The 19,988-nt window shown below is 42.1% G+C and overlaps 1 protein-coding gene across 8 annotated transcripts in view; it reads right to left on the minus strand.

The window, feature by feature from the left end:
* Positions 1-19,988, minus strand: part of EHMT1 (euchromatic histone lysine methyltransferase 1) — a 155,839-nt gene that overhangs the window by 92,439 nt on the left and 43,412 nt on the right. For 3 of the 8 annotated variants that reach the window (XM_081179646.1, XM_081179647.1, XM_081179645.1), the window contains exon 1: positions 15,749-15,844. The exons of the other annotated variants lie outside the window; for them this stretch is intronic. In XM_081179646.1, coding sequence (XP_081035772.1) covers positions 15,749-15,829 — 81 coding nt within the window. In that variant the 5' untranslated portion in view covers positions 15,830-15,844. Of the gene's footprint in view, positions 1-15,748; positions 15,845-19,988 lie in introns of those variants that run through there. 8 annotated transcript variants of the gene reach the window in all.

The following is a 19,988-nucleotide window of genomic DNA, read 5'->3' on the forward strand; positions in this document are numbered from 1 at the left end:
GAAGACTCTAGGATATATCCCCCCCCCCCAAAAAAAAAACCCTACTTCAAATGTTTTTAAGGGTTGATTTCTAGAAACAGGCAAATGCTTGTTTTATCAGCTTGTTTTTTTACTTTTATATCTTGCCTTTCTTCCATCACAGAACCCAAGAGCTGTGTTCAAAGAAGCACACACTAAGAAAGAGAGGGGAGTAGCTGTACAAGAAGAGGAACAGTTCAAGGGTAGAGTATCTGCTTGGCATGCAAAGATTAAATTCCCTGGCGTTTCCCTCTTTGAATCCCCGAAGAGTCACTGCGAGTCAGCGCTGACTATACAGAGCTAGATGGACCAATGGTATGACCCTGTATAACACTATGCTCCTAGTTCTTTTGCGTTAAGGACCATAGCTCACTGGCAGAGCAAATACTTTGAATGTAGAAGGTCCCAGATTCAGTCACTGGCCTTTCCAGGTAGAACTGGGAAAGATTCCCTGTTTGAAACCCTGGAGAGTGCTTACCCATGTAATTTGCTTGATGGAACCATGGTCTGACTATGTAAGGTAGCTTCTTGCATCCCCAGGTAGACAGTCAACACCACAACCTGGCCAGCCCTGCTCTTCCACAAGACATTAAATTCGAAAGCTTGTCACACCAAGGAACCAGCTTTTGCTTTTTAAAACAAACAGAACTGGCATCAGCAGAACACCCAAGAGGTCATGCACAAGGGCCCTTGTTGGACACAAGAAGGATGGACAGACAGTAAGAGCTTGTGGAGTAAAAAGGAAATTTTCCATAGCAGCAGGTCCTAAAATCCTCATCCTCTATAGGACTCCTGGAGGCTCTTGGCTTTTTAACAGAATGTGCTCAAACGGACCAGGAAGCAGGTAACATGGAGACACCTACCCGGATGGTTTAATTTACAGGGCGTGCTGTGTGCTGCACAAGACAACCATGAGGAAATGATCCACTGTGATTCTATGATCTAGACCAGGATTTCTCAAACCTGGGTCCCCAGCGGTTGTTGGGCTACAATTTCCATCATCATCCCTGACCACTGGTCCTGCTAGCTAGGGAAGATGGGTGATGTAGTCCAACAGGTGAAGGACCCAGGTTTGAAAAGCACTAGTCTAGACACAGAGCTGTTTGCCTTCCAACAGGTCAGACTATTGGTCTGTCTAGCCCACATTCATCTCCTTAGAAGTTGTGTTACCATTTGTGCCACCTCCCAACCTTTGGTGTTTTAAGCTGTTTTAAGCATGATGTTAGCTGTTATCTACCTGTCTCCCTTAAGCTTCTTCAGGATTCCTCTTTCATGCACTCTCCTCAAATCAATATCCATACACTTAGAAAATGGAAGCTGCAGTGCAGCTGAGGTAAGTAGATTTCAGGCAGCCAGTATACCTGCGCAGGTGCCAGCTTCAGCAAATAGAAGTTTGGCACAAGGAAATGAATAGGGTAACATGCACTGGGTGAAGACAACCTTGCCACCTCTCTGACATGTGCAGCAAAGTAAAGAAAAACAACTTGAAACATTGGGGGGGGGGGATAAATTTCACAGCGTTTCCAGCTGCTAATATTTACATAGCCTCACTGGATGGTCACTGGACCACTCCATGGTCTTAGGCAAACAGAAGTCTTTTACATCATCTGTTGCCCAATCCTTATAACTGAAGATGTCAGAGACCAAACCTGGAACTTTTTGCTAACAAAACATGGAATCCACCACTGAGTTATATCCCTTGCCCTAACACAGAGTTCTGCAACCTTGGGTTCCAAATATGCTGTTGGGCTGCAACTCCCTGACCCTGACCACTGAGGAAAGGCCACAGCTCAGTAGCAGAACATCCACATTTCAGGCAGAAGGAACAAGGTATCTTCTGCAAGAAAAAAAAGAATTCTCTGCAAGATCTCTTTTGTTCTCCAGTACTGTACTATTCACATCTCAGAGGGCACCATTATAAGGATAAATGAGAAAGGACAGATCAGTAATCACATTAAAAGAGTTGAAGATCAGAGTTGAAAATCAGCCCTGAGTGCTCACTGGAAGGACAGATCCTGAAGCTGAGGCTCCAATACTTTGGCCACCTCATGAGAAGTGAAGACTCCCTGGAAAAGACCCTGATGTTGGGAAAGATGGAGGGCACAAGAAGAAAAGGACGACAGAGGACGAGATGGTTGGACAGTGTTCTCGAAGTTACAAACATGAGTTTGACCAAACTCAGTGAGGCAGTGGAAGACAGGAGTGCCTGCCATGCTCTGGTTCATGGGGTCACGAAGAGTCGGACACGACTAAACAACAACAGAGTTGAAGATAAATAGATAAAATGGCTGCACCAAGTTGGGGTTAACAATTCCCATCATGTGTGCAGTGACTCCCAATTCTGAGTCCAGTTTCCTTACCCTCAAGTGTTGCTGCATCACGTGGTGATGGCAGGTGACTCCCTATGGAGGAAGACAGAGGCAGTAGTGCGCATTTCAGTTGCCTCTACACAAATGCACAGAATATAATAAATAAGCAAGCAAAAACTTGACCTCTTAATACATGGTGGAAAATATGACTGAATAAGCATTACTGAAACTCATGACTGGAATGTAGAAACTGAGGGGTACAATCTGCTTAAAAGGAATAGGTCAAGCAGGAAGGGAGAAGTAGAAGAATTATATGTAAATAATGTGTACACTTGTGGAGAAATCCACCCTTGGAGTGTGGAAGGCAGATTGAGAGTACAGTGGTACCTCGGGTTAAGAACTTAATTCGTTCCGGAGCTCCGTTCTTAACCTGAAACTGTTCTTGACCTGAGGTACCACTTTAGCTAATGGGGCCTCCCGCTGCTGCCGCGTGATTTCTGTTCTCATCCTGAGGTAAAGTTCTTAACCCGAGGTACTATTTCTGGGTTAGGGGAGTCTGTAACCTGAAGTGTATGTAACCCGAGGTACCACTGTATATGGGTAAAAACTGTAGGATAGAGAAATAACAGTAACCTTACTGTGAGTGTCTGCTATAGACTTCCAGTTCCAGCATACCAGCTGCATGGAGAAAACCAGGTTGGTCAAAGCTCAGAATCAGCTCAGGCTTGCAAGGGAGGTTAAAAATAATGCCAAAAGGTTTCTTTGGATTTGTAGCTACTTTACATGATTTCTTTCTTTCTTTTAATATTTTTTACTGAATTTTGCTTTACATACATACGCAGAAAAATTCCATCCAAAATTCAAACTAAAACTAAGAATAAACAAATACATAAAAATACATAACAACTAAATATCTTTCCCTCCAACAATAACCCATGATTACTATTCTGAATTATCAAACCTAAACACTCTAGTCCTTTGTGTTAATTTCCGTCCACCACCTCAATTTGATTTATTCTTTTCTTTCCTTAACTGCCTTCTTTAGATGTTTTTCATTTCTTGGTATTAAGTTATTCAATTATTCAATTAATTATAAGTTATTCAATTATAATAACTATTTTGTCTTTTGCAAAAGTTAATCAATGCATAGTAAGGGTTTTATTTGAAAACAATTTTTTTCTAGGTAATTTTTATAACACTCCCATTCCTTACTGAACTTTTGGGTTGTTTGGTTCCTAATAATTTCTGTCATTTTGGCCAGCTCAATGCATTCAAATAGCTTTATTTGCCACTCTTCCTTTGTTGGAACCTCTTCGCCTTTCCATTTTATGGCAATAAGCATTCTTGCCGCTGTAGTGGCATATAAAAATATCCTCCTTTTATCGCTTGGGATATCTGATGGTAATAAACCCAAGAGAAATGCTTCGGGCTTTTTGACAAAGGTTTGTTTGAACATTTTTTTCAATTCTTCATAAATACTATCCCAAAAGTTTCTAATTTTCTTACATCCCCACCACATATGTAAGTGTTCCTTCTACCTACTTACTCTCCCCCCAACATTTATTTGAGTTGGTTTTGTACAACTTTGCTAGTTTACTAGGTGTTAAATTCCACCTGTAAAACTTCTTCATAACATTTTCTTTTAGCGTGTAGCACACCGTAAATTTTAAATCTCTGGTCCAAAATTTTTCCCATGCATCCATCTGTATCGTATGCCCAAAGTCTTTTGCCCATTTAATCATGACTTCTTTTACCTCTTCATCTTTTACTTCCCAATCAAATAATAATCTCTACATTTTGGATAACACTTTGCTTTTATTTTGTGTTAATACTTTTTCTAGCTTTGAATTTTCTGTTGAATTTTTCTTATCTAATTTAAAGGTTTCATTCAATTGATGATATTGCAGCCAGTCTATCACATAATGCCTAATTTCTTCAAATTTCTTTAACGTCAACTGATTTGCCTCCTCTTTCAATAATTCTTTATAGGTTGCCCAATTCTTTTTCCCCTTTACCGAAATGACTTCTAACGGTGAAAGCCACCAGGGAGTTTTCTGTTCCAATAGGCCTTTGTATTTATCCCATACTGTGTATAGTGCTATGATATAGTTCAAAAAAACCATTCTTTTAACCAGCATAGACATGATGCCTCGTAATAGATCTTCAAATCTGGCAAGGCAAAGCTTTAATGTCTATTAATTAACTTAAGTTTTATTCTGGGCTTTTTGCCCTGCCAGATGTAATTTGAAAAGTGTCTCTTCATTCTTTGAAGCATCCTGCCCTCCCTATTACTGGGATCGCCTGAAATAGAAACAACATTTTGGGCAGCACATTCATTTTAATTGTGTAAATTCTCCCCCAAAATGAGAGATTCAATCTGTTCCATATTAATAATTCTCTTTTAATCTCTTTCCATGTCCTAATGTAATTGTTGTTATATAAATTTATGCTTTCCGCGGTGATCCAGATTCCTAAATATTTAATTTTTTTGACAATTGATAGACCAGGTGATGCCTGCAATTGTAATTTATCTTGATCCTTCATATTTTTTAGCCAAGAACTTAGTTTTATCTATATTCAATTTAAATACTGCTACCTGGCCGAATTCGTGGGTTCTTCCTAAGATTTTTGGTAAGCTTTCAAATGGGTCTTCTGTTATTACTAAATCATCTGCATATGCTTTTAATTTAAAGCCTTTCTTTCCTATTCTTATTCCTTTTATCTCTAATCTTCTCTAATTCCTTATCTTCTCTAATTATCATTGCCAATATTTCCAGGACTACAATAAATAGCAATGGCGATAATGGACACCCTTGTCTAGTTCCTTTCTTTATACTGAAGCTGTCAGGTATTTCATTGTTTATGATCAGTTTTGCTTTCTGATTTGGAAAAATGCTTCTACTAAAAGTTTCTCCTGATCCCATTAACTTTATGGTTTTTTTCATAAATTTCCAAGATATACTGTTGAAAGCTATGGTTTTCCCAATAGTGATGTATAGACGTGAGAGCTGGACCATAAAGAAGGCTGATCGCCGAAGAATTGATGCTTTTGAATCATGGTGCTGGAAGAGACTCTTGAGAGTCCCATGGACTGCAAGAAGATCAAACCTCTCCATTCTGAAGGAAATCAGCCCTGAGTGCTCACTGGAAGGCCAGATCGTGAAGCTGAGGCTCCAATACTTTGGTCACCTCATGAGAAGAGAAGACTCCCTGGAAAAGACCCTGATGTTGGGAAGGATTGAGAGTACAAGGAAAAGGGGATGACAGAGGACGAGGTGGTTGGACACTGTTCTCGAAGCTACCAGCATGAGTTTGACCAAACTGTGGGAGGCAGTGGAAGACAGGAGTGCCTGGCCTGCTCTGGTCCACGGGGTCAAGAAAAGTCGGACACAACTGAACAACTAAACAACAACAATCAACCATGAGCAAGCTATGCCTCAAAAGGTGGCCTATACAAGATTTTCTTGATAATTAAATACCAATGGCCATGTTTACACTTCTGTGGCAGTGATCCTTGCTCTTTGCCAAGAAAAGGTGAATGTGAAACTGCTTGGTAGTCATAGGCAGGAGCAAGGCGTTACACAGAACAATGTGATCCTGCTCACTACAATTTCTACTAAGTGCCCTCCTGCTTGCTTTAGAGGTTTCACAATCCATTATATATATATATATACACACACACACACACACACACACACACACACACATACACACATACACATACACATATACATATACATACAGTGGTACCTTGGGTTAAGAACTTAATTCGTTCCGGAGGTCCGTTCTTAACCAGAAATTGTTCTTAACCTGAAGCACCACTTTAGCTAATGGGGCTTCCTGATGCTGCCACACCGCCAGAGCACAATTTCTGTTCTTATCCTGAAGCAAAGTTCTTAACCTGAGGTACTATTCCTGGGTTATCGGTTAGCGGAATCTGTAACCTGAAGCGTATGTAACCCGAGGTAGCACTCTGTGTGTGTGTGTGTGTGTGTGTGTTCACAAACCCCACATAAGCAGCTGAGAAACTAGATTAGAAACTTTTTTAAAAAAGTTAAGTGCATTATTTGTTATACACTGAAACGTATCTTTTCTTCTATACTTGTGCAGCTCACACAATGCTGGCAAAACCAATGGAAAGTAGCATAAAGATAACTAATTACACCTTTTAACTGTGCAATTAACAGTAAATGCATTATTTCTAATTGTGGTTATTCAACATTCTCCATTCAGTTCTGCAAAATGAAATAATTTGTCTGTTGGACGGCATTGAGAATGGACTTTTAAATATGACCAAATCAAATTTTCTACAACTGTCATCAGTAATAAAGCTCATTTCATGAAAAGCATTACAAACATCAAATGCATCTGAAGGTACGGTCCTAGGCCCAGGACCAGCAACCAGCTAAGAAAAGAAAAAAATCATATTCAAGGATAGTTTACTTATGCTAAAGTTCTTTTCCATTCCAAAGTGTATTTCACATAGCTCTTTTAAATTCTTCTGGTTGGAAAAAAACACGTCTCCCTTGCTGGATGACAAGCTCAAAATTATAAAGATAGGTAGATTTAGGGGAATAAAGATGAACGTATTGCCAACAATGTTTTTATTCCAAACAACAACAACAACAACAACAATAATAATTTATTATTTGTACCCCGCAACAACAACAACAACAACAACAACAACAATAATAATAATAATAATAATAATAATAATAATAATAATAATAATAATAATAATAATTTATTATTTGTACCCCGCCCATCTGGCTGGGTTTCCCCAGCTACTCTGGGCGGCTTCCAACAAAGATGAAAAATACACTAAAATGTCACATATTAAAAACTTCCCTGAACAGGGCTGCCTTCAGATGTCTTCTGAATGTCAGGTAGTTGTTTATCGCTTTGACATCTGATGGGAGGGCGTTCCACAGGGTGGGCGCCACTACCGAGAAGGCCCTCTGCCTGGTTCCCTGTAACTTGGCCTCTCGCAGTGAGGGAACCGCCAGAAGGCCCTCGGAGCTGGACCTCAGTGTCCGGGCAGAACGATGGGGGCGGAGACGCTCCTTCAGATATACTGGACCGAGGCCATTTAGGGCTTTAAAGATCAGCACCAACACTTTGAATTGTGCTCGGAAACGTACTGGGAGCCAATGTAGGTCTTTCAAGACCGGTGTTATATGGTCTCGGCGGCCACTCCCAGTCACCAGTCTAGCTGCCGCATTCTGGATTAGTTGTAGTTTCTGGGTCACCTTCAAAGGTAGCCCCACGTACAGCGCATTGCAGTAGTCCAAGCAGGAGATAATCAGAGCATGTACCACTCTGGCGAGACAGTCTGCAGGCAGATAGGGTCTCAGCCTACGTACCAGATGGAGCTGGTAAACAGCTGCCCTGGATACAGATTTGACCTGTGCCTCCATGGACAGCTGTGAGTCCAAAATGACTCCCAGGCTGCACACCTGGTCCTTCAGGGGCACAGTTACCCCATTCAGGACCAGGGAATCCTCCACACCGGCCCGCCTCCTGTCCCCCAAAAACAGTACTTCTGTCTTGTCAGGATTCAACCTCAATCTGTTAGCCGCCATCCATCCTCCAACCGCTTCCAGACACTCACACAGGACCTTCACCGCCTTCACTGGTTCTGATTTAAAAGAGAGGTAGAGCTGGGTATCATCCGCATACTGATGAACACCCAGCCCAAACCTCCTGATGATCTCTCCCAGTGGCTGCATGTAAATGTTGAAAAGCATGGGGGAGAGCACAGAACCCTGAGGCACCCCACAAGTGAGAGCCCAGGGGTCTGAACACTCATCCCCCACCACCACTTTCTGAACACGGCCCAGGAGGAAGGAGCGGAACCACTGTATGACAGTGCCCCCAGCTCCCAGCCCCTCAGGATGGTCCAGAAGGATGTTATGGTCAATGGTATCAAACGCCGCTGAGAGATCCAGCAGAACTAGGAAACAGCTCTCACCTTTGTCCCTAGCCCACCGGAGATCATCAACCAGTGCGACCAAGGCAGTTTCAGTCCCATGATGAGGCCTGAATCCCGACTGGAAGGGATCCAAATGGTCCGCTTCTTCCAGGCGTGCCTGGAGTTGTTCAGCAACCACTCGCTCAATCACCTTGCCCAAGAATGGAAGATTTGAGACTGGGCGATAGTTGGCTATCGTGGCCGCATCTAAAGATGGTTTTTTAAGAAGCGGTTTAATAACCGCCTCTTTCAGCGGGTCTGGGAAGGCTCCCTCACAGAAGGAAGCATTCACCACCCCACGAAGCCCATCGCCCAGTCCTTCCCGGCTAGCTTTTATAAGCCAAGATGGGCAAGGATCCAGGAGACAGGTGGTTGGTTTCACTCGTCCAAGCAGCCTGTCCACATCCTTGGAGGTAACAGATTGGAATTGATCCCACGCAACTTGACTAGACAGGACTCTAGCACTCTCCCGCCCTGGCCCTGCTCCCACGGTGGAGTCTACTTCTTCCCGAATCTGAGCGATTTTATCTGCAAAAAACTTTGCAAAATCATTGCAGGAGATCATGTGGCCCATACTGGGCCCCGATGCCGCAGGTGGTTCCGCTAAATTGTGAACCACCTGAAAAAGTCTCGAATTGGTCCCACCTCCCTGCAGAGGGGATGGGTCCAGTTGCACCAGGAAGTGATCTGACCATGGCACTTCTTTCGTTTCGCTTTTACTTAGTGTCAGATCACCAACATCCATAGAGGTAAACACCAGGTCCAAGGCATGTCCGCGGCTATGGGTTGGGCCAGACTTATTCAGGGACAGCCCCATGGAGGCCATGCTTTCCACGAAGTCCCGAGCGGCCCCTTGTAAGGTCGTGTCGGCATGGATGTTAAAATCCCCTAGGACAACCAAGCTAGGTGTCTCCAGGAGAACAACCGCCACAATCTGAAGCAGCTCGGGCAGAGAATCCTTGGTGCAGCGGGGAGGTCGGTACACCAAAAGGAATCCTGTACTGCCCCTATTGCCGAACTTCCAGAACATGCACTCGGAAAACTGGGTCTTCCCAATAGGACACCTGGTGCAAACTAGTAGTCCAAGCGGGACTACTTCCTAAAAATCACTGCAACCCCCCCCTCCCCGCCCACATGACCTGGGTTGCTGTGCGTAAGAGAAACCTGGTGGACAGGCAGTGGCAAGGACAGGCCCATCTGCTTCATCCAACCAAGTCTCTGTCACACATGCCAGGTCAAGTCCTCCATCCATGATCAAGTCATGGATGGCAGTGGTCTTATGAATTATTGACCTGGCATTGCACAGCAGCACCTTCAGGTCATGTGAGTATCCCTTGCTGATTCTAGTATCCATCCGGTCAGGACCAGACCCGGAGGCAGGAATAGTCCTCAGACAACGACTAAACCTGCCTCCTCTGTAATGACATGGTCTGGTCTTAGCGTAACTCCTCCTCCTACCCGTGATCACTGAGATCGGTTGTCCCAGTGCATCCCCCCCTGTGGAACATGCCCCAGCCATTTTGTTGGCTGGGACCCACTCCCCGGCAGCCATGACCCCTCCCCTTAAGAACAAAATAACACACAGACAATACTGTTTATAAGTTGTACAATATGCTTTCAAAAATGGCAAAAAGCTATCTCAAAATTCATCTGGAAAGGGAAGAAACTAAGGATAAAATACAAAATACTTACAGACAATAAAGATAGAAGAGGATTCTCCCTTCCGGATTTTAAATGTTATTATGAAGCGTCCTGTGTTACTTGGATCCGGGATTGGATCAAATTAGAGAATACATAATAATAATAATAATAATAATAATAATAATAATAATAATAATAATACCCCGCCCATCTGGGTGGGTTTCCCCAGCCACTCTGGGCGGCTTCCAAAAGAATATTAAAATACTATGATACATCAAACATTAAAAGCTTCCCTAAATTTGTTAGATCTGGTAGGACATGATAACAGATTTGGATGGCATGTGTATTTATGGTATAATAAAGGGAAGGTTCATAAAGCGTTTTACAATCATATAATTAGGAAGTCACTTTTAAAGGTATGGGGAAAATACAAAGACCTATTAGAACAAAAGACTCTATGGTGGGTATCTCCATTAGAAGTAATCTCAATTCAAAAAATAAATATGGAAAGAGAATGGCCCACATATAGGGATCTACTAGAAGAGAGAGAAGGGAAATAAAAGTTTAAGGAGTTTAATGATATAAAAGATTATGTTTATGACTGGTTGCAATATCATAAAATAAACAAGGTTTTTAAAGAAGACAGTAAGAAAGGATTTAGTTACACCATATCTAGATTCCAAAAAGAAATTATAAATGAGAATACCAAACTTCTAAAGAAAATGTATAATTTCTTATTAGAATGGGAAACCAAAGATGAGGAGGTGAAAAGTGTAATGATTAAGTGGGCACAAGATATTGGACACAATATACAAATGGAAGACTGGGAAAAGTTATGGAAAGTGATTTTAAAATTTGCTGCCTGTATACTGCTAAAAGAGAAATGAAAATGATGTATAGATGGTATATTACATCTGTAAAGATGGCAAAAAAAATGTTTTAAACAGGTTCCAAAAGTGTTGGAAATGTAAGGAAAAAGAGGGTACGTTCTTTCATATGTCGTGGAATTGTAAATGAATTTAAAAATATTGGGAAATGATTTACAATGAATTGAAGATAACTTTTGTGAAAAATCCAGACGCTTTATTATTAGGCATTTCAGGTCAAGATTTGCCGAAAGAGAGGAAAAACTGTTCATGTATGCTTCAACTGCAGCCAAGATATTGCTAGCACAAAGATGGTAAAGCACTGAAATACCAACTAAAGAAGAATGGCAAGGAAAACTGATGGAATACGCTGAAATGGCAAAACTAACAGAAAGACTTCGAGATAAAGGCAATAGAGATTTTAAGAAGGACAGGGAACAATTTATGTTTTATATACAGAATCAATGGGAAGAAATGGACTCACTTGCAGGGTTTGATTAAACACTTGCAATTTACAAAATGCAGAAATAGAAATAAGATGTTAAAATGATAGGTGAAGAAGAGTAAGAATTAACCAATAAGCAGGGTGAGATAATATGCCCAAAAAACCAGAAAAGGAAGTTGAAGGAAGTCATGGGGGGGGCAGAGGATTTATAAAGTATTTTGTTTTTGAAATAATGATTGTGATGATGATAAAATTGTAAAATTTAATAAAAAATTATTTATAAATGATTATAAAGATAGACTTGCGGATCATATGGACAGATCATGAAACCATTAAACAAGGCAAGAATATAAATGAAGTGTGTGTGGAAATGTTTCCCTCAAAACCATAGACTGGTTTACTGGCTAAAGAATGTAATTCAACAGGGACAAATCTCAGGTTCTAGACTTAGGAAGCATACCTGTGCCTAATGTTAAAATGATCTAGGGTCTTAGCACACCACAAACATAACATCAGTCAGCAATGTGATGCAGCAGCAAAAAGAAATGCTATTCTAGGCTACATCAACAGAAGTACATCATGATGTCTGAAATAAAGATGGAGCTATGTAGAGGTATTGGCTGGCTTCAGTTTTTCCCTGCATTGTGGTTTTCGCAATGCATGCAAACACACACACACACACACACACACACACACACACACACGTCATGATTCATGATATATTGCCAGGTCAAAAATTACAAAACTGACATCAGAATATGGACTTCAAACCGGTTTTGGACTGTAAATCAAGATATTGCCCAGCCCTAGTCAAGTTACAAGAAAGTAAATTTCAACTAAACACCAGGAAGAGCTTTCTGACAGTAAGAGCTGTTTAACAGTGGAAGAGACTCTCCCACAAGAGAGACTTTCTCCTTCCTTGGAGGTTTTTAAGCAGAGGCTTGATGGCCAAATGTCATGCATGATATAGTTGAGATTCCTGCATTTCAGGGGATTGGACTAATGACACTCAGGGTCCCTTCCAACTCCCCAATTCGGTGGGGAAATCCGGTGGGGCGAGATCAGGAGAATATGGAGGGTGGGACAACTCAGCAACCTCAGTAACAATTTCACGCGGAATATGCAATTCTTCCACCACCATTTAGACGGACAAACGCCAATCCCACATCAATAACCAACAAACTCTGTTGACATTTGCCGCCGTTCTGCTCATCAACTGTCTGGCAGACTGAGGGTCATCTTCGATGGTTTGCCGCCCTTCACAGAAACACTTAAACCACTCATACACCATCTTTCAAGTTACAGCTTTATCTCCATACACAATTGTGAGTATTTCGTGGGTTTCTGATGCCGAATGTATGTTCAAATATTTCTCGCTGTCCGATTTCTGTGACCATTCACTGAACTTTCCGTTCACACCTTGTACATAGCTCTCTATGCTTGGGCCTTTCACCTTGAATAGAGATATTACGCCACCTGCCCCAGAGAAGGCAAGCCCCACTGATACCTGGCTTGCTCTTTCTCAAAGCAAAGACACCAGGTCTACATCACACTGTTCCGAACACACAACTATGGGTATTCCTGACACAAAGAAATGTTGTTTTTTAAACACTTCACATCAGGCAAGTGAAACTCAAACTACTGGCCATTTCCCCCTCCCCAGTCCTCCAAGAGACTCAAACCTCCCATTATCCGTGTGTGTGTGTGTGTGTGTGTGTGTGTGTGTGTGTGTGTGTATTAAAGGGTTTGAGAGCAAAACTGGCCATCCCAGTGAGAAACAACATGCTTAAGGAATAGTTTATAACTTCTTGTTAACCGACCCCTTCCCAGCCCTCTCCCCCACTCCCCCAAAAATGTACATTAAATGAGGCAGGAAAACGTAAAATCACAATCATTTACGGAATTTCAGCACAACCATTCTAAAACTGGTACTTTTTCACTCAACTATAAATACCATTCTACTGAGCAGCAGCAGCAGCAACAAAAGTCCAGCAGGTAATTTTACTACGATACTCTCCAGACACTCCATCCTCTTTAACCCTAAAACCCAAGTCCCAGACACCATTAAAATATCCTGCACCGATTTGCAAGAGGCAGCATTCTGCTCTGCTGTTTCACTTCTCGAGTAGGGGAACGGACAGTACAAAAATACAGTAACTAAATCCAGCCATGATCATCTTTTAAATCTTGCGTCCAAGATTCCCTCCTTTTAGCAGCTGGCAGTATTCCTGCAAGAGGAAGGAATCTACTACTGATGGCACAAGGAAAGGGTTGAAGTGACAAGATACTGTACCTGTCAACACAGCAAATGTCTTCTTATTTTGAGGAAGACTCAACCAGATCCTCATTCAGTTGTGGCTCATGTGATTAAAGCTCCCTTTAAAGTGAGCATGCTCGGTGGAGAACTATTTCACCCTTCAAAGCTCCAGCCATTTCAAAGAGAAACTTGCAGGCTTCTCAGTAGCTGCTGGTATTTCAGGCAGCACAGATACAAGGACAATGCCCTTCTCCCTAGATATGATATGCGGTTAACCGAGATAATCGGCACACGTTCTAACACTATGCCAAACTCGAGGGAGATTACACTCGCCTAGAAGGAAAGTACAGTAAAAAGGTTTTATGGAGAAGCTCTTTATGCCAGTGGCCCAACTGCAACAGGCAAAATGGTGGAGGAGCTTGGAATTTAAGATTCCCAACATGAGTATAAATGCAAAAAAAAGGTGTTTGCAAACTCCAGCTTGAAGTGTATTTTAGCTGCATCAAGGTGTATGGCTACAGTTGTTCTCAGTTTGAATTTTTTGTTTCAATCACCAACAGGTTCAGAAACATATACTTTTTTTTAAAGGGGGGGGTAATGAGGACACACGAGCAGAACTCGATATAAATGTAAACAGCCACAGAATGCTTCAGCAACTCACACAATTCAACCAAACAAACTGGATGGAAATTCGGAATAAACACAGCTTCTAAATCGCAGGCAGTTCTCCCACCTTTTTCACTGTTAAAGCTCGTATCATTGCAATCCTTCATGACAGTCAAAGCACTACCTACATATATAAATAAAAATCCACACACCCTACCAAAGAAAAAGCTAAGGCTAAAGACAAGCACAAATGAAAAAATAAAAGTCAACATGTATTTGCGGTGATGCTAAAGATTTAGCTTTTCTCCAAATACCAGAAAGAGGAGATGGGAAGGACAGAGCTGAGATATGCTGTGGGGCTATGATTTTTTATTTTAAATGGAACAGGCGGAATCTATCAATTTTAGTGCTCTCTTGGCAATAGAAAGGTGCGCAACTATTCTTTATCAAGAAGCCCTTAATAGCTTGTGACCAGTTTACCTGAGCAATTGCCTTACTACAGATATGCCCAACCATATCAACCACATCAATCTGTGGAACTGGAACTACAGTTAAACAATCAGTCCCTCTTTGCAGAGAACTTTGGGCATTCTTTGGGGGGGGGGGTCATCTAATAACTCTCAGCATCCTGAACAAACTACAGTCCCTAGGATTCTTTGGGGGAACCCAGTGACAGGCATGTTATCTCTTTAAATGTACAGTGGTACCTCAGGTTAGGTACTTAATTCGTTCCGGAGGTCTGTACTTAACCTGAAACTCTTCTTAACCTGAAGCTCCACTTTAGCCAATGGGGCCTCCCACTGCTGCCACACCGCCAGAGCACAATTTCTGTTCCCATCCTGAAGCAAAGTTCTTAACCTGAGGTACTAATTCTGGGTTAGCGGTGTCTGAAACCTGAAGCATATGTAACCTGAAGCATATGTAACCCGAGGTACCACTGTACAGTGCAAATGAGACCCCCAGGAAGGACAATACTGAGCTAGTAAACAATAATATTTATTATTTTTATAAATCGATCATCCTCATCAGTCACCATTACTAGGAATCAAAAAATGTTAGAAATAAAGAAATACTGCTGTATTGTGGAGTAATCTTTCTAAATAGAGGAATTCCTCATTGGCAAAGAGGGTGCACTCTGTACATGCTTCTGCCCTTTATGTCACTAATTAATTTTTCCACACTAAACCTTTTTCCCCACACCAAGCAGTTTTTAACCTCTCATTGATTCCCTGCCCAGGTCCGTCATATCTTGGTCTATGTTATAATAGCCCAATCCTAAGCAAGATGCAAGTTGCAAGCAATTCAACAGGTCTCCCTTCCTTACTGAAAGAGTCCCATGGCACCTTAAAGACCCGACATATTTTTTATTTCGGCACCAGCTTTGGCCCACTTTGCCAGGTGCATGATTCCCTGCTTTGGGTGTTGAAAGCATGACCAATTCACAAAGTCGAAATGCAGAGCATGTGCTCCAGAGCAGTCCTGGAAAGATTAAGACGTGTTGCTAGCTCCAGGCCCTGCCATTCAGTGGCTACTGCCCTAAACCCAACGCTTTAATGTGCACAGTTGACAGGAGAGGGGTTAAAAAAAACAACACCGCCAACCCTCATTCAGTGAAGCACTGCAAGCATGACTTACTACAATGATCTGTTGCAATACCCGGAAGTGAAGCTCATCACCAGTCTTTACATTCAGCTCTAGCTGTGTCTTCCTGAACATGGCCCAAATGTTCCTGCGTTCATTGTCCAACGCCCAGGACAAAGGCTGTTTGTAGCAGAAGAGGAATACATGAGCAAACAGACATAGCTAAGGCCACACAGGGCAGGGCTCCCTCTACAGGCCTTTTGCACCACAGTGAGTCTGCCCAGAAAGGAGATCCATTTCCCTTCCAACGTTCCTTGCTGCTGAAACAGCAGCCATTTCATAGGCACAAACCATGCTCTTAAAACAAAGGTCACCACGACACTTCAATGATCGCCTCTCACACACAAGGCGGTGGCAGGGTGGTGTGAGACTACTGGCATTTTAGGGAAAAAGGCTGAGTAGGTTTTAACTATTCAATCTGCTTTGTGACTTTGTGAATTCATTCCTGCTCTCCTCCTCCCAGAGAGAAATACAACTCTTCCCCTTCAAGAGGGATGAAATTAGTTTGGATGTACTGGCTAAACAATGGTTAGTGTTAAGCGAGTTGGCCTTAGAAACTAGTCACTAAGATATCCCCTAGGTTAGGAATAGGCAAACTCGGCCCTCCAGATGTTTTGGGACTACAACTCCCATCATCCCTGACCACTGGTCCTGTTAGCTAGGGATGATGGGAGTTGTAGTCCCAAAACATCTGGAGGGTTGAGTTTTCCTATGCCTGTCCTAGGTTCTGTTCTGACTTGAAGACAGCCTATTTTAGAAGCCTCTAGAGCAGAACTTCCCAAACTATTCAAGTTGGTGACACACTTTTTAGACATGCATCATTTCACGACACAGTAATTCCATTTTACTAGCAAACCAGAGGTTAAACTAACCCCTTTCCAGCCCTGGGAGGAGCACAGGGAACGTTCAAGTGACATACCTACACACTGCAGCCAACACACTAATGTGTTGCAACACACAGTTTGGAAAGCTCTGTTCTAGAGCCTCAACACCTCCAAAATAGGCTTTCAGGTAAGAATGGGGCCTAATGGAGCCTCAAATGCGTCACAATTTTATTAGTCTTTGAAGTGCCACAAGATTCTTTGGCTACACACACACCAAAAATTTAAAGCTCGTCTCCCCATCCCACCCACCAAAAAACCCTGGGAAGAGTGATTTGTTAGATTGCTGAGGAATGTAGCTCTGTGAGGGGTAACAACAAATTTCCAGGATTCTTTGGGGCCGTGTGATTTAAATACACGGTGTGTATGCAACCTAAGTTGCTTTTGCTGCAACCAAAGAAACAGGGCAACCTTCCTGGAAGTTGCTACTATCAAGGGAAAGTTTCAGTTCAAGAAAAGCAGTTATACCTCGGGTTACAGACGCTTCAGGTTAGAGACTCTGCTAACCCAGAAATAGTACCTCAGGTTAAGAACTTTGCTTCAGGATGAGAACAGAAATCGTGCTCCAGCAGCACGGCGGAAGCGGGAGGCCCTATTAGCTAAAGTGGTGCTTCAGGTTAAGAACAGTTTCAGGTTAAGAACGGACCTCCGGAACGAATTAAGTTCTTAACCCGAGGTACCACTGTACAGCTTCTTTTCACAATGTGTTCTGCAAGTGGCCATATAGGTATCAAGCTCCTTTAGAAACTGAAAATAGTGCATGAAATTCTTTCTTTCTTTCTTTTACTTTATCTTTCTTCCTTTCAAGATCTCCCATTTTCAGAAAGAAAGGAAAAAACAAGAACATTCCTTTCCAAAAAGGACACATTCTTCCTTAAGGGCTTTTGGTTAATTACATCATAATAATACGTAATTTTCAGAGTTTCCTTCCCGGCAGGTATAAAAGCGGAAAGGTCCCAAATCCAGCCTTCTGCACACACCCTGCACAAATCTCTCAGTTCCCTCTTGACCTTATCTCTTCCAAGACCTGGTGTGTCACTTTTCAAGTCTTAACTGAAATTATAATGCAGCACAACATACATAAAGAGACTGCAACAAACAAAGGACTCCCAAGGGGAGAAAATTTTATTTTTCCTGCATCTTTTATTTTTCCCATTAAATTAAAGCTACTCAGCCCATGCCACAGAAACCTCATTTTCCTCTGTATACTCGGGGGGAGGGGTGTAGATGACCATCCCTGCAAAAAAAAAACTGAGTGCCATTGTTTACTACCATTGAAATAACTCTCAGGAGGAGATTGGTATTCTAAACCTACAAGGCTCCACAAACGGTTTTGAAAGGTAAGTGTCATAGCTGCCTGAAACCCTAGAGATGTGGGATCTCCTGACTGAAACCCTAGAGCCAGTGCCAGTAATTGTGGACAATTCTGAGCTACTGTTGATGGGGCAGTGGTCTGACTTAGTTTAAGACAGCTTTCCTACGCTCCTATTCAGCATCTGAGACTGAGGAACCAAACTTCTGCCCCATTCTAAGGCCACCCGTTTTTACAGGTGAAGTCAAAGCTCAGCAAGAGCTGCATTTGCTTAATTCTTCAATCCACCAGAAATGTAAATGTTGGGAGGGCAAAGGAAGATGGGGAAGTTATCAGGGTCACTGCTAAGAAAACCTATGTCCTATTCATTTCAGCAGTTTTAAGCAACGCTTTTGCTCTGTACACACCGTGCATTTAAAAGTACATTTAAAGCACATGGCTTCCTCGACAGAATATTGGGAATTGCTGTTGCTTACCCCTGCCCCAGAGCTACAATTCCCAGCATCCTTAACAAACTACAGTTCACAGGATTCTTTGGGAAGAAGTAATGTGCTTTAAATGAATGGTGTGCACACAATACAATGGATTGCACTCTTAAAACATTCATAATAAATATTTGCTGGTGTACAATGCTCTTGTTCTGATCTGACAATGCAAGTTGAGAATTGTCAACTCAATGAAACCTAATCAGGTCAATATATAACTGCTATACTATATCTGAAAAACAAACTATAGGCAAGGCTCAACGTGCAAAACCTGTGAACTTCAGCAAACAACAACACATTAAATACAGTACTTTATAATGGTCATCTCTTGTCTTCATTAAGCCCCACTGCATGTAGTAGCAGCAGCAGATGCATAAACCAGAAATTGCTTGAGTAAAAAGGAGTATCTGAATCACACACACTCTTTGTTAACTTCCAAGAATGTGCTTCAAGAATACTGCTTTAAATCAATGGGACTGCATTCAGCCAAGGGAATTCGTTTCTCTACTACCTAAGGAGGAGGAGACAGATGGAAATAATCAGAGGTGTTGTACAGTGAGATAAAGGCATAGCCATGTTGGATGTGATCTTAACTCTGACAGTGAAAGAGGCAGACAAAATGGCTTCCTCCATGCTGCTTTTTACAAAAACACTGCAGATAACAGAAGCAACAGCTCTGCTTCCAATTCTCTTGGGCTCTAAGGTGTCTCCCCCGCCTCACATCACTTCCCTTCCTATCTCAACCGCTTAAATTTTGTACACTCTTCTGCTCTTTGCAGAAAACCCTGATTTTTTTGTTTCTGTCCTAGCAATCCGCCCCCTTTAAAAAAAAACTTCTCAATTGTCTGCTGACACTTGTAGTGCCTGCAGTTGGCTTGAGTGGCGTTGATTCTGTTAGTCAACCAAGCAATGGATTCTGCCAGGCAAAAGGTGAGGCCTCTACTCCACATATAATGAGCAGAAAAACACCCATGGGTGGGGACTGCAACTCACCCTTGCAATTTCCAAAAATAAAAGTGATGAAGTAATTGCAAGGAGGTAGTGTGAACCAGTGAAAGTCTAGTTCACTTTTTTTTTCATGCAACAGCAAAAATGGTTTCATAAGATTTTTAACATTGAGCATCTTGTAAAGTCCTCTCTCTGTGAAGGCAAATGTACAGGAAAACGTGGGCGGAAACTATTTTGAAGGGAAAGTAATAAAAAGCCAATGACCTGAGTAAAGAATAGATCTTTGTACACAAGCAAAGTCTCGCCTCCTGCACTGACTTCAGATCTAGTTTCTGTTCACAGACCCTCATGCTTAGCCTTATTTTCACAGCTCAAAATACATTTATGAATGACTGTGCTGCTTCCTGACTTACAACAATTATCAGTGTAAGGGAGTGTCACCTCATACATAGCTAGAGACTTTGAGACTTTAAATCTATATCACTGCCCCACATAGTTTAATCCAGGTAACTCTACTGATTGGCCTAACATGAAAGACTTAACCACACAAGGCAGTTGTGTCATGATGGCTGGGGCTAATGACAGCTGTTGTCCAAAAACACCTGCAG

This window comes from Podarcis bocagei, assembly GCF_964188305.1.
Source record: "Podarcis bocagei genome assembly, chromosome: Z".
NCBI lineage: Eukaryota > Metazoa > Chordata > Lepidosauria > Squamata > Lacertidae > Podarcis > Podarcis bocagei.